This window comes from Triticum aestivum, chromosome 4D (genome assembly GCF_018294505.1).
Source record: "Triticum aestivum cultivar Chinese Spring chromosome 4D, IWGSC CS RefSeq v2.1, whole genome shotgun sequence".
In the NCBI taxonomy this organism is placed as follows: Eukaryota; Viridiplantae; Streptophyta; class Magnoliopsida; order Poales; family Poaceae; genus Triticum; species Triticum aestivum.
In genome coordinates this window covers 494,335,122-494,347,148 of record NC_057805.1, presented here as the reverse complement: position 1 = coordinate 494,347,148, position 12,027 = coordinate 494,335,122, and the positions used below count along the sequence as shown (strand labels likewise).

The window sequence follows — 12,027 nt, the reverse complement described above, 5'->3', positions numbered from 1 at the left end:
AATGATGTGATCCCGTTATCAATGACATCCAATGTCCATAGTCAGGAAATCATGACTATCTGTTGATCAACGAGCTAGTCAACTAGAGGCTTACTAGGGACAGGTTGTGGTCTATGTATTCACACATGTATTACGATTTCCGGACAATACAATTATAGCATGAATAATAGACTATTATCATGAACAAAGAAATATAATAATAACCATTTATTATTGCCTCTAGGGCATATTTCCAACAATTTGACCCTTTTATTACGGCATATAGCATATATTATATAACCAGAGTAAATTATTTTAAAAAAGAAAACGAAAAACCTGAAAAAGAATTCACAAAAATAGGAAAACCCACAAACTTGAAAAAAGTTCAAACTTTGGAAAAACTTCATCAACTTTTTCAGAACTTTTCATCTATATTCAAAAATAGTTCATCATTTTTTGAAAGGAAACCATTCATTGGTTTCGAAATAAGTTTATCAATTTTGGAAAATGGTTCATTAATTTCAAAATATGTTCATCCATTTTGAAAAACAGTTCACAATTTTTGAAAAAAAAATTGTGTATTCAAACTTTGTTCATAAATTCAAAAAAGGATCACATTTTTAAACATTGTTCGGAAATTTCTAAAAATGTTCCCATCCTCGAATTTTATTCAGAAAAAAATCACATTTTTGAAAAGTGTTTGAATGCTCCTTCAAAAATTGTCCCCGTTATTTTTAATTGTTTGCATTGAGAAATATCAGTTTTTTCAAAATATAATAATGTTTGAGATTTTAAAAAATGTTTAGATTTGTCGCTGCTGGTAGTTCAACAATGAAGCTCATCAGCTCATGTGGCTAGCGACGAGCAAACACCGCGGGAGGTCTAGGGTTCTATTATTTGGGTCCCACAGTTTGGGGAGATTCTAGCCGGTTTTTCTTTTGTTTTTCTGCCTTTTTCTTATATTTTCTTTTTTTCCTCGTTTTGGATTTGGCTTAGAACTGAATCATGGTTTCCTCTGGGATATTCCTTCGGTTTTGGGGGGTCCAAGTTTAGGCTAAGGAGGTTGGCGATGTAGTTCTAAACGCCGAAAACCAGGGACTGTATGTTTCGTCATGCAGGAATGGGGAGCGAACGTTCGCCCCATATTCGCATCCAAAACTTATACTCCCTCCCTCCCAAAATAAGTGACTCAACTTCGTACCAACTCCGTACTAAAGTTAGTACAAAATAAGTCACTTAATTTGGGACGGAGGGGGTAGTTTCTACTATCATTTTCATGATTATTTTTTACAGCGCCCTTGGTCTGTGACGTGGACGACGAGACGCGGCCGATCCCATCGATCTGACCCGTCGGTTTGAAAATGCTGCAGGAAGTGACCGGACCCCTTGGCGCATGTGCATCAGAGAGTACACTGAGTAATAAAATTCAGAATCCTGAATCCAAATGGAGGCTCGGCGTGGCTCGGCTGGCATTTGCTTGTCCTGTTTCTCGTGGCCGCCTACTTGTAATCCGCTGCCAGCCAAATCGCTAGCTCACTCCCTCCCTCGTCAGCCTCCGGCAGATCCTCCTCCATACCGCTCGAAGCTCCGCCCTCCTCCTCCCGACACCTCGAGATCTCCGCCCCGGACCCATTTCTTCCCCACCAAGGTCGGCGGCCTCGCTTGATCCCGTCCCGTTCGATTTCGATCCGGAGCAGCGAGTCTGAACCTTGCAATTTTCGTGTTTTGTTTCGGTCAGGTCCAGCGCCGTCCGGCCGGCCCTCCCTGTTGCAGGCAGGCGACGCCGCCGCCGCCATGTCCAAGTCGGGAGCCCTGGATCTCGCGTCCGGCCTTGGCGGGAAGATCGACAAGGAACAGGTCAAATCCGCGGTCGACGAGTACGTCTCTCTCTCTCCCCCTTGCCGTTGGCGTGATCCATTCCAGCAAAGCTTCTTCTTTTAATATTCCGCGGCGCTCGATGATGTTTTTTTCCTTTTGAAATAAATAAACAAGACACGGGAGCTGGCTGACCCGATGCGATTTCTAGTACCTTCTTCATGCTCCCTGTGTGCTACGGACTTGGATACAGTGAGCCAGTCACCGGATCGGAGAGGGAATTTCGGTTGGGTTTCAGGCGAAGGGGGATTGGGGATACTGTTAGTACCTACTCCAGAATACTGACTAGTAGATCTTTCCTAGTACGCCAGATCCAACTGATCCACGCCTTTGCTCAATACACTCAGTGCTGCTGGGCTGTGACACTCACTCTGTCGTTTTTAAGTTTCCAAACCATCATTTCTGCGCCCCAAATCATATGAAATACAAACATTTTGGTCGAAATTTGGTTGGTTGGTTTGTAGGATTACCAGGAGCTGCTCTGCTCTGCTATGAGAAAACCCGTGCTCTGTTTCTCTTCTCCCTCACATCACACGTCCTTTTCCAGTTGGCGGGCGGCTCTCATTAATCTACCTTTCGCAATCTGCGCCCACACATGGGTTGGACACTAATTCTCTGCGCTTCTTGATGGGCTCGGAATTCCTGGCTTAAATTCCAACACTTAAGTCTTTGGTGGATTAAATGCACATCTCAAGATGTAGCTATCTGCCCCCTGGGTGTGCTAGTACTACAAGTCATCCAACTGTACCTAGTACCACTGTACCTAGGAACCATGCCATGTTTCTTTCAAGGCCTGAACCATGTCATGTTTTTTAAAGGCCTCAACCATGTCATGTTTTTTTTAAGGCCTGAAAATTAAACTAGTCCTTTCACATGTGCACACTAGTTCAAGGAGCATCATAATGTTTGTGTTTTGCCTCTGCACGCGCTGTCGGATCTGCCGAGTGTCTTCATTCCCTGTACTGTTGCTGTTTATGTTCATTCACTTGAGTTATTTTTTCCTTGTCCTACTCCTAATTTTGGGACAATTTTTTTTCACAAGGTATGAGAAATATCATGGATATTACGGAGGGAAGGAGGAATCGAGGAAATCCAACTACACCGATATGGTAATAATTATTATCTTATACGGGACATGAAACACCACATTTTTTTTTTGAGGAATGGCTTTGTAAATTTGATGCTTTCCTACTCAAGTTATTATTTTAGCCCGCGATGATTATTTTGTCATGAATGGATTGTTATAGTGTATTTAGCTTCACCATACATAAATCAAATTGTTAGCCTGCAGCTCTGATAATCCAATGTCATTAGAGGGTCAGTGTTCTTTCAAAGCTGATTTGGAATCTCCAAAACGTTTCTTAAGTAGTCAGGAATTTCGGATGATGGTTGAAGTAACAAATACATATGCACCTTCTTAGGTTCTGCCATTTACAATCCTCTTTTAATGTTAGATACATCCGTATCTAGACAAATCTAATCTAAGACAAGTAATTTGGGACGGAGGGAGTATTATTGAATGGAGTCAGTTTCTTGTTTTTGTGGTAAATGAAATGAATAATGTTATGAATTGAGAATGCTCACATTTATTTTCTGTCTGCATCACCCCATGGCCCATGTTAATGTCCAACCTAATACTATGATGTTTACCAGGTTAATAAATACTATGATCTTGCTACTAGCTTCTATGAGTATGGCTGGGGTGAATCCTTCCACTTTGCTCACAGGTGAGGACTCTTATCGAAAGAATACATAATTGATCTTTCATTTTTCACGAAAATATATCATTTCGTTTTTAAAGGAAAAAATTATATGAAAAGATTTAGTAGAACATTGCTAGCTGTAATTCCCCATCTCTCTTGGCATTTCAGGTGGAATGGGGAATCTTTAAGGGAAAGCATCAAACGACACGAGCACTTTCTGGCCTTACAGCTTGAGTTGAAACCAGGCATGAAGGTCAGTTTTCTTATGAAGATACAATATAACCTATGGCAGAATGATTTCCCTTTTTAAGCTGCTCTCGCTGCAGCATATAACATGATAATGGAACATACAATATCCTGATGTTTGCTGAACTTGTTTGCTGTAGGTTTTGGATGTCGGCTGTGGAATAGGCGGGCCATTAAGAGAAATTGCGAGATTTAGGTTTCATTCCTGTTTCACTCTTTCACCTCTGTTCATATATATGAATTGTGATGTGTTCGGGTTTAGACATTCTCATATGCACGATTAATGCATCTGAAGTGATTCATGTTTTTATTACTTAGAACTGTAAACTTGTGGTGGCATGATTTTGGGGAGAAGATCTAGATATTATTTTCCTTTCAATTTATTTATCATGATCTGTTTCTTTGGAGAAGTTGAAAGCTGAGATGATCGTGTACATAGCACCAAAAATGTTTTTAGTATCAGCCTTGATCTATTGGTTGTTAAATCATGGTAATCAGCCACTCAACAATTTAACTGCTTCCTCCATTCCAAAATCGGTGATGTTTTAGATATGGTACGGTCTCCAGGATGCAACTTTGACTTTTGTTTTTATATGAAAATGTAATAAAAAAACTTGCATAATTATGAAATATTTTGATGAAAACTCTAATGATATTATTTCCATTTCACCAATCTCAGTTATTTATACATCAATACTGTAGTTAAAGTTAGAGAAGTTTGACTTAACGCTTTCCAGGAAGTCATCAATATTTATTTTCATTTCACCAATAGTACTAATACTTATTATCTCTTACGTTTGTAACCTAAGGAAGATGTATAACTGCATCTGTAAGTTAGAAAAGGACTATTGGCTTTGTCATCTTTCATTATCAGTAGTTTAGTACATTATACTTGCAGCCCGAAATAACTGATCAGGCAACCGTTATCTGCAGCTCCACCTCAGTTACTGGATTGAACAACAACGACTACCAGATAACTAGGGGAAAGGTTGTTCAATGGTCATTATTTTTTGGTTGATTCTGCTGTTGATTGCGATTAACAACTTCAGTTAAATGTGCACCATTAAGTGTACTTATCACATAACTCTTCTGTTAATAATGATCTTTGTATTTCAGGCGCTTAATCGGTCGGTAGGACTTGGCGCAACTTGTGATTTTGTCAAGGTATTGTTTGCTTACCCACTAGATCACTTTGTTTTCTGTTTAGCTTTATTTTATCTGTTATTGTCCTCGGCTCCTTGCAGTCTCTTTTTGTAGGCAAAAAATATATTTGTATTTGCTTTTCTCACAGTTACAAAAAAACGCTAGGCATGTGATGGTGTGGCACCTGGTCACCCCTAGGTGGGATAGGTGTCAGACTTTGAGAACAGTTGTGCTGCCATATAAACATGTGATCAACCTCCTTAATAAAGTAATCTTTATTTGATGAAGACACATATTAGTTGTGTAAAAATGTATAAGTCAATGCTTGTATGTAGTTCCTGGGTATGGAAAAGATTTTAAATAACAGTACTTATATTTCCCACATATTGTTCTGAAATACAGGCAGACTTCATGAAGATGCCATTCTCTGATAACACTTTCGATGCTGTTTATGCCATTGAGGCAACATGCCACGCACCTGATCCGGTATGACCTCTGTCACTCTATAACTCTTTCGATGCTGTTTATGCCATTGAGGCAACATGTCTTCTCTTATAGAAGTGAATTGACCTTTTTGTTGCACAGGTTGGCTGCTACAAGGAGATCTACCGTGTATTAAAACCCGGGCAGTGTTTTGCTGTATATGAGTGGTGCATTACCGATCACTATGATCCAAACAATGCAACCCACAAGAGGATTAAGGATGAAATTGAGCTTGGGAATGGCCTGCCAGATATCAGAAGTACTCGGCAATGTCTTCAAGCTGTTAAAGATGCTGGGTTTGAGGTAAGATATAGCACTTTCTCTATTTTCCTTTAATCTCCTTCTAGGATTTACCTGGGTGGAAATCCCCACTCCTGCAACAGGAAATACTGCAAGTATTTCTTTTCTTCTCAGTATCATGGTGTTTCATCCGATCTGTAATGAATATGAGTTGTTGTATTCGTGAAGGTTATTTGGGACAAGGATCTTGCTGAAGATTCTCCGTTGCCTTGGTACTTGCCCTTGGACCCAAGTCGGTTTTCATTGAGTAGTTTCCGGTTGACTACCGTGGGACGAATAATTACTCGCAATATGGTGAGGCAATGAATTCTTTATTTTTGCTATCATTTCTTTCCGCACAATCAAGTCAAATTGTTAATTTCTCTCTCTCCGGAGAGCAGATTTTGTTCAACTAGTTGCCCATGCACCCTATTTTCTGAGTTTCCAAAATTTATTAAATAAATCATGGATGTAAATAATGCTATATAATGTGCATTTACAAAATTTCTTCCAAAAGTATGACTATTTGTGACCTAGAGAAAAAGGACAAGATATGAACAACTAGTTGCACAAAATCTGCTGTCAGTGCTACTTTCCTCCACTGTATGGACCATGGGTTGACAACTATTTAACTAGTTCTTCAAACCTCCTTGTGATTAGGATCCTGTCATGTGGTTTTAAATTCTTATCATGAGAGGTATCATCCCATTAAATTTGTATCAAATTGCATAGAAATTGGAAACCATTCAGTTTCACCTCTTGCCGTGACAGCAAAGTTAGATTACTAACTATAACTATACAGCATGGACACAAATATATATAGTTCCAGCTGCTTGGCCTTTGCCATTTGTATTGGTACTGTTTGCATCTGACACATCAAGATTTTGATACCCGGCAAAATTGATATTTTACCCAATATTTAAACGGCGATATTGTTTATGGAAAATCTTAATATTGTACACACATACTTAAAAGTGATTTGCTGTCCATGTAATGCACTGAGTTGCTTGACTAGGGAACTTAATCAAATTCAGTTCCTAATCCATAAAAGGGTACAGGTAGTAACTACTCCATAAGACAGTTAGCGCTTTACGGATCATCTTGTATGTTGTCCAATGTAGTATGCCATGACAGCCAAAGCTGATTCCATCATGCCTTGATGCTTGGTTGGCGAAAAGTCGTAAACATGAGATTGAGATTCTCTTGTGATATTGTTGTTCAGGTCAAGGTATTGGAATATGTTGGTCTGGCTCCGGAAGGCAGCCAGAGGGTCTCTAGTTTCTTAGAGAAGGCCGCGGAAGGTCTTGTTGAAGGTGGCAAGTAAGTTTATCATCTCTGAACCACGTTTCTGAAAGAGAAAAAGTATAATTTGCAGGGAGCTTCAGTCGTAGTGCAACTTCAGGAGCCCGCTCCTTTTATTCCCTCCAGTTTAATGCTGTATATATATGAGTTGTAACATGCGCAAGATCTACAGGAAGGAAATCTTCACCCCGATGTACTTCTTTGTGGTTCGGAAGCCTCTTTCAGAATGAGCAACCTTCAGGTACCGGTACTATTAATTTTGACTAGTCCTCTAAATCATCATGATATTTTCCCAGTTCATGTATTCACAAGTTCCTATCGTGTGTATCTTTGAAGCCAGGCAATGCAAAGATGCATTTTGAAGGCGGGCTCGACCGGGGAGTTTGGTTATGCGATCCTCGGTTCTTATCTGTAGAAGAAGACGTAGTGAAATGTGTTGCGTTTCTGTTTGTTTTGTATTTAATGTTGAGCTTCTGTTTTGTTGTTTTGTCGTGCGAGCCTTTCGATGCTCGTCGATTAACTGACAGTTTGACACCATTGTGCTAAGCTATTAGTGGCATAAATAAGCTAGATGCAGTTTTCTTCCCCGTCAAGGTTTGCATGAGGCCGTTCCGATTTCTTGTCCAAACAAGCTTGTGTACTGTGTAGGATCTGGTGGTGCCGAAGTTTTGTAACCTAGCAACGAGAATTTCTCATGAAAGATCGTTCCGAGTACTGGAATTTTTCAAGTATGTTTGCCGTAAGAATAATAATTTGAGGGGTATGTTTGCCTTAATTTTATTGTATCACATAACTGCCATTTCTCGTTGTGCCTCTACTGAACTTTCAGACAATTTTCCTTTATATATTACTATACTAATTCTTATTACCAACTAATTTGGTACTTGGATAGTTGATGATTCAGATTTAGGAAGAAGTTTCAAGTTAAGTAACAAAGTATCAGTGTTTTTGCTTTAACAAGGTAAAAATGACCAATAGATTTATGGTTCTATATGTATTTTAATTTGCATGGTCTCGAGATGGATTTTCGTCTTCTTGATAAAGAAGATGGTGTGCGTATTTTCAATCTGAGCAGCTATTTGGATATGAAAGCCTGGTTTTGTTCGAGTCTCTGTGGCTCGTGTGGACTGTCAACGATCTATGTGACCATGTCTAGTGTCGATAATTGATTCGCTGCTGATCTTATGATCGTGTGGGGGCCGCAGCACCATCTTACGGACGGACCTTAATATTGCAGTTTTAGCATGTTAGTCTTTTGTCGAATGGAGCGGCTCACATATTAGCGCAATTGTGTGTTTCTTCTGGTGATTCTATTCAGCACAATGCAACTTCTCATGTTGCATCCGGAAAAACTCTCTGTAGTGACGTTTCGTGATCAATGAACAGCAGCATTCTCTCTCAAGAAAAAGAAAGAGAGGATAACGGTGAACAAATACTAATCTTCCTGTTTGTTATCCCACCAAAACAGATCATCCTATCGTAGTGTACTCCCTCTGTTCCTAAATATAAGTCTTTTTAAAGATTCCACTTACAAACTACATATGAGACTATATAGACATATTTTAGATTCACTCATTTTGCTCCTATGTAGTCCATAGTGAATCTCTGAAAAGACTTATATTTAGGAACGGATATAAGATGGTCCTGTTTATGATGTGAAAAAAAAGACGGTCATGTTTGTTTATGTAGACAGCACAATCTGGATATAACGGCGCGGCGGAATCCGCACCGCAACGCACCAAATCCTAGAATCTGTGCGCTAGTCTTATCCCAAAATAAAAACCGCGAGTTGGATGTTGGTGTAGTAATAATCGTCAAGAAAGAAAGAAACTGATGCGAAAGATGAACGAAGGGTTTCCTAGCCCTGGCGATCTCGAGGCGTATGCCCAGCCGCTACCACCGCCGGCCGCCATGCCGGCCGTGTGTGGCCTTCCTTCCGCGCCTAGGGCAAGCCTAGGAGTCGGAATTGTGGCGGCCGAGTCCGCCGAGCGGTCGCGCGGCCCCTCGTGGCCCCGAGACTCTGCGGTATGCGAGTTGGGTTCTGGGTGCCCTAACCCCCGACGCAAGGCTGAGACACAGTCTGCCTACAAAAACCCATCTAGGGTCTGGGAACGAACACATCAGGAACCGCGTAAGCCACCAGATCGCACAACTCTCAAGCCATCGCCGCCGCTGTTAGCCGAGATGTCGTCGTCCGCGAGCGAGAAAGGCAAGAAGTCGCCGGCGGCCGAAGTGATCCCGGAGGTTGGTGGGGGCGCATATAGGGCTCCCTCCGTGGACGCTGCTCGCCCGAAGCCTTCCAATGGGGGAGCTGTGGCTGCTAGGCGGATCAACCCGCAGATGCAATCGTTGACGATCTGGACGCAGATGAAGACGGCGGACGAGACGGCGGCGCCGTCGACGACCCGGCATCGCGCCGAGCGGGAGGTTGAAGGGCCAGAGGACTTCAGGGAAGGAGAAGATTCCGAGGGCGAGGTAGAGCTAGCGGAGGTGGACCTTGAGGAGGACGGTGTACTGCAGCAACAGGCGCATCCTTGGTCCGTGGTCATGCTGGTGTATTCCCTGGACCGGCCATCGCCTAGCGCCCTATTTGATAACATTGTAGATGGATGGCGGCTAAAGGAGGATTTTGATTACTCGTACCAGGGAAATAATAAGTACCTCGTGCACTTCGGGTGCGAGGCCGATATGTCAAGAACCCTTCGAGGGGGGCCATGGCAGTATGAGCACGATCCGTTGTTAATTGAGGCCTATGATGGTATGAGGAAAGTGTCGGACTATAAGCTGGATAAGATGAGGATATGGGTACGTATTCTTGATGTGCCCATGAACTGGAGGACCGATGCAGTGGTGAAAGCATTATGTGTTAATCTGGGAAAGATCTTGCAAGCGGAGCTCAATGAGAAGGCTGGTAACTATGTTCGGGTCAGGGTGGAGATCCCGGTGTACCGTCCGCTGGAAACTTCAGTAGCTATGTTCGCCAAGCTGCAGGGTACAAGAACTAAGATGCAGTTTGAGATTCAGTACGAGAAGCTGCCACATTTTTGTTATACATGTGGATATCTTGGACACCAAGAGAAGTCTTGTGGTAGGAAACGCAAAGGAGGTTTGCCAACTGGCAAATACAGTGGCAAGTTGCGCTGCTCACCACCACGTCGCTTTGGTCGGCAGTCCGGTACGGTGAGGGCGAAGACGTACCCGACGGTATTTCGGGGGCTTGATTTCTCGTCCGAGAGCACGGCATCATCGGCCCGTGGACGCGGCAGCAAGGGGGCGCGACGAACGGAAGGCGGCTCGGTTCGGAGTCAGCAACAGGCCGAGGAGCCTAGCACTGGGAACCCTGCGGTGGACGAGCTACTGGCTGCAAAAATGGAGGCTATGTCTGGGGGTAGCAAGGACGTGTTGAAGGAGCCACATGCAGCTACAGTGGGAGATGGTGCTAGCCACGGACTCGCCACATCGGGTGCTCAGAGCTCCAACCACTCTGAACCAAGGAGTTCTGACATGATACCAGCCATGCGCAATCTTTCACATGAAATCACCATGGCTAACGCTGATCTCTCTGATGATTTATCAACCCTGGGCAAGCGTGCAGCCGTTGGAGACAATAGTACTGCTTCTGTATAGGAGGCGGGAAACCTTGCTTTGGTGCCATATGATAATAAGGCCACTTTGGCCGATCGTGTGCTTTCAGGTACCCCCAAAAAGCGCAGAACGTCGGGAACTCGGGAGGTGCAGCAGTCCCAGCATGAGGGCGAGGTGGCTGACCAGGAGATGGTGGACCGGACCAACAACTTGCAGGCTGTCGGCACAGGGGCCGCCGACGAACTGACGGGGCCGGCGGAGCCCCGTCAGGAGCAATGAATCTCCTTAGTTGGAACTGCCGAGGGGGTGGGAACTCTCGGACAGTTCGTGACCTTGTGAGTCTAGTGCAGGCTCACTCCCCGAGTATCGTTTTTCTTTGTGAGACTAGGCAGTCTAAGAATAAAATGAAACGTCTTCGTGCTAGGTTAGGTTTGAGAGGTTTTCATGCTTTTGATTGTGTTGGTCGTAGTGGTGGTCTTGCTTTGTATTGGCATGAGTCTTTGAGTCTTGATGTAAAAGAAATAAATGAATGATATATTGATGCGTATGTAACTGGTACGGCGGGTGAGCCACCCTGGAGGCTTACCTGTGTCTACGGCGAGCCACGGACGGAGGACCGTCATCGCATGTGGTCCCTTCTCCGTGATCTTCACCAAAAGGCCAACATGCCGTGGGTCGTTGTGGGAGACTTTAACGAAGCGATGTGGAGTTTTGAGCACTTCTCCGACACACCGCGTTCAGCAGGTCAGATGCTTGATTTCAGAGATGTTCTTGAGGTTTGTGGTTTGGGCGACCTTGGTTTTGCAGGTCTGCCCTATACTTTTGATAATCGTCGAGGGGGGCGGGCTAATGTAAAGGTCCGCCTCGACCGCGCCGTGGCCAACAACATGTGGAGAGATGTCTTCGCTCATGCCAGGGTGGAGCACCTGGTGGCGCCCAGCTCCGACCACTTGCCCATCTTGCTTCGATGCGCGCTCGAGGAGACGAGCCAGGCAACAGGCAGGAGATGCAGACAGTATGAGGTAATGTGGGAACGGGACCCATCCCTGCCCGAGGTAATTATGAACACATGGACTGAGTTGGGTGCTATGCTGAATCTTGGTGATATTGCTTCCGGCTTGGGTAACTTGATGAAAAAACTGCAAGGCTGGAGCCGCAAAAAATTTGGTAATGTGATTAAGGAAATTAACAAATCTCGCTCCCGCTTGGAGGAGCTTATGTCGATGAATGCAGATAGGAAGACATACGGGAGGAGACCGATCGCATGAACGAGCTGCTATACAGAGAGGAGATGTTGTGGATGCAGCGGTCTCGTATTGCATGGCTGAGGGAAGGCGACCGCAACACTCAGTTTTTTCACCGGAAAGCGGTGTGGCGTGCGCGGAAAAATCGCATTAAGGCACTCATTGATGAGGCAGGGGTCACGTACAGG

General features: G+C 43.7%; 1 protein-coding gene across 3 annotated transcripts; it reads left to right on the top strand.

Moving 5' to 3' along the window:
* The first annotated feature begins 1,394 nt into the window (after positions 1-1,394).
* LOC543246 (cycloartenol-C-24-methyltransferase 1) lies at positions 1,395-7,785 on the top strand. 3 transcript variants are annotated; one of them, XM_044521069.1, is made up of 14 exons: positions 1,395-1,627; positions 1,718-1,856; positions 2,897-2,963; positions 3,508-3,581; positions 3,726-3,810; positions 3,944-3,999; positions 4,737-4,791; positions 4,920-4,967; positions 5,349-5,432; positions 5,532-5,732; positions 5,898-6,023; positions 6,931-7,028; positions 7,183-7,251; positions 7,347-7,785. In XM_044521069.1, the coding sequence occupies exons 2-13, from the start codon at positions 1,774-1,776 to the stop codon at positions 7,238-7,240; spliced, it is 1,035 nt and encodes a 344-aa protein (XP_044377004.1). In that variant the 5' UTR covers positions 1,395-1,627; positions 1,718-1,773; the 3' UTR covers positions 7,241-7,251; positions 7,347-7,785. The 3 variants fall into 3 exon arrangements, with proteins under 3 accessions (XP_044377004.1, XP_044377002.1, XP_044377003.1); XM_044521067.1 differs by lacking the exons at positions 1,395-1,627; positions 1,718-1,856 and having other exon boundaries at positions 2,742-2,963; positions 7,351-7,785; XM_044521068.1 differs by lacking the exons at positions 1,395-1,627; positions 1,718-1,856 and having other exon boundaries at positions 2,742-2,963.
* Positions 7,786-12,027: the final 4,242 nt, after the last annotated feature.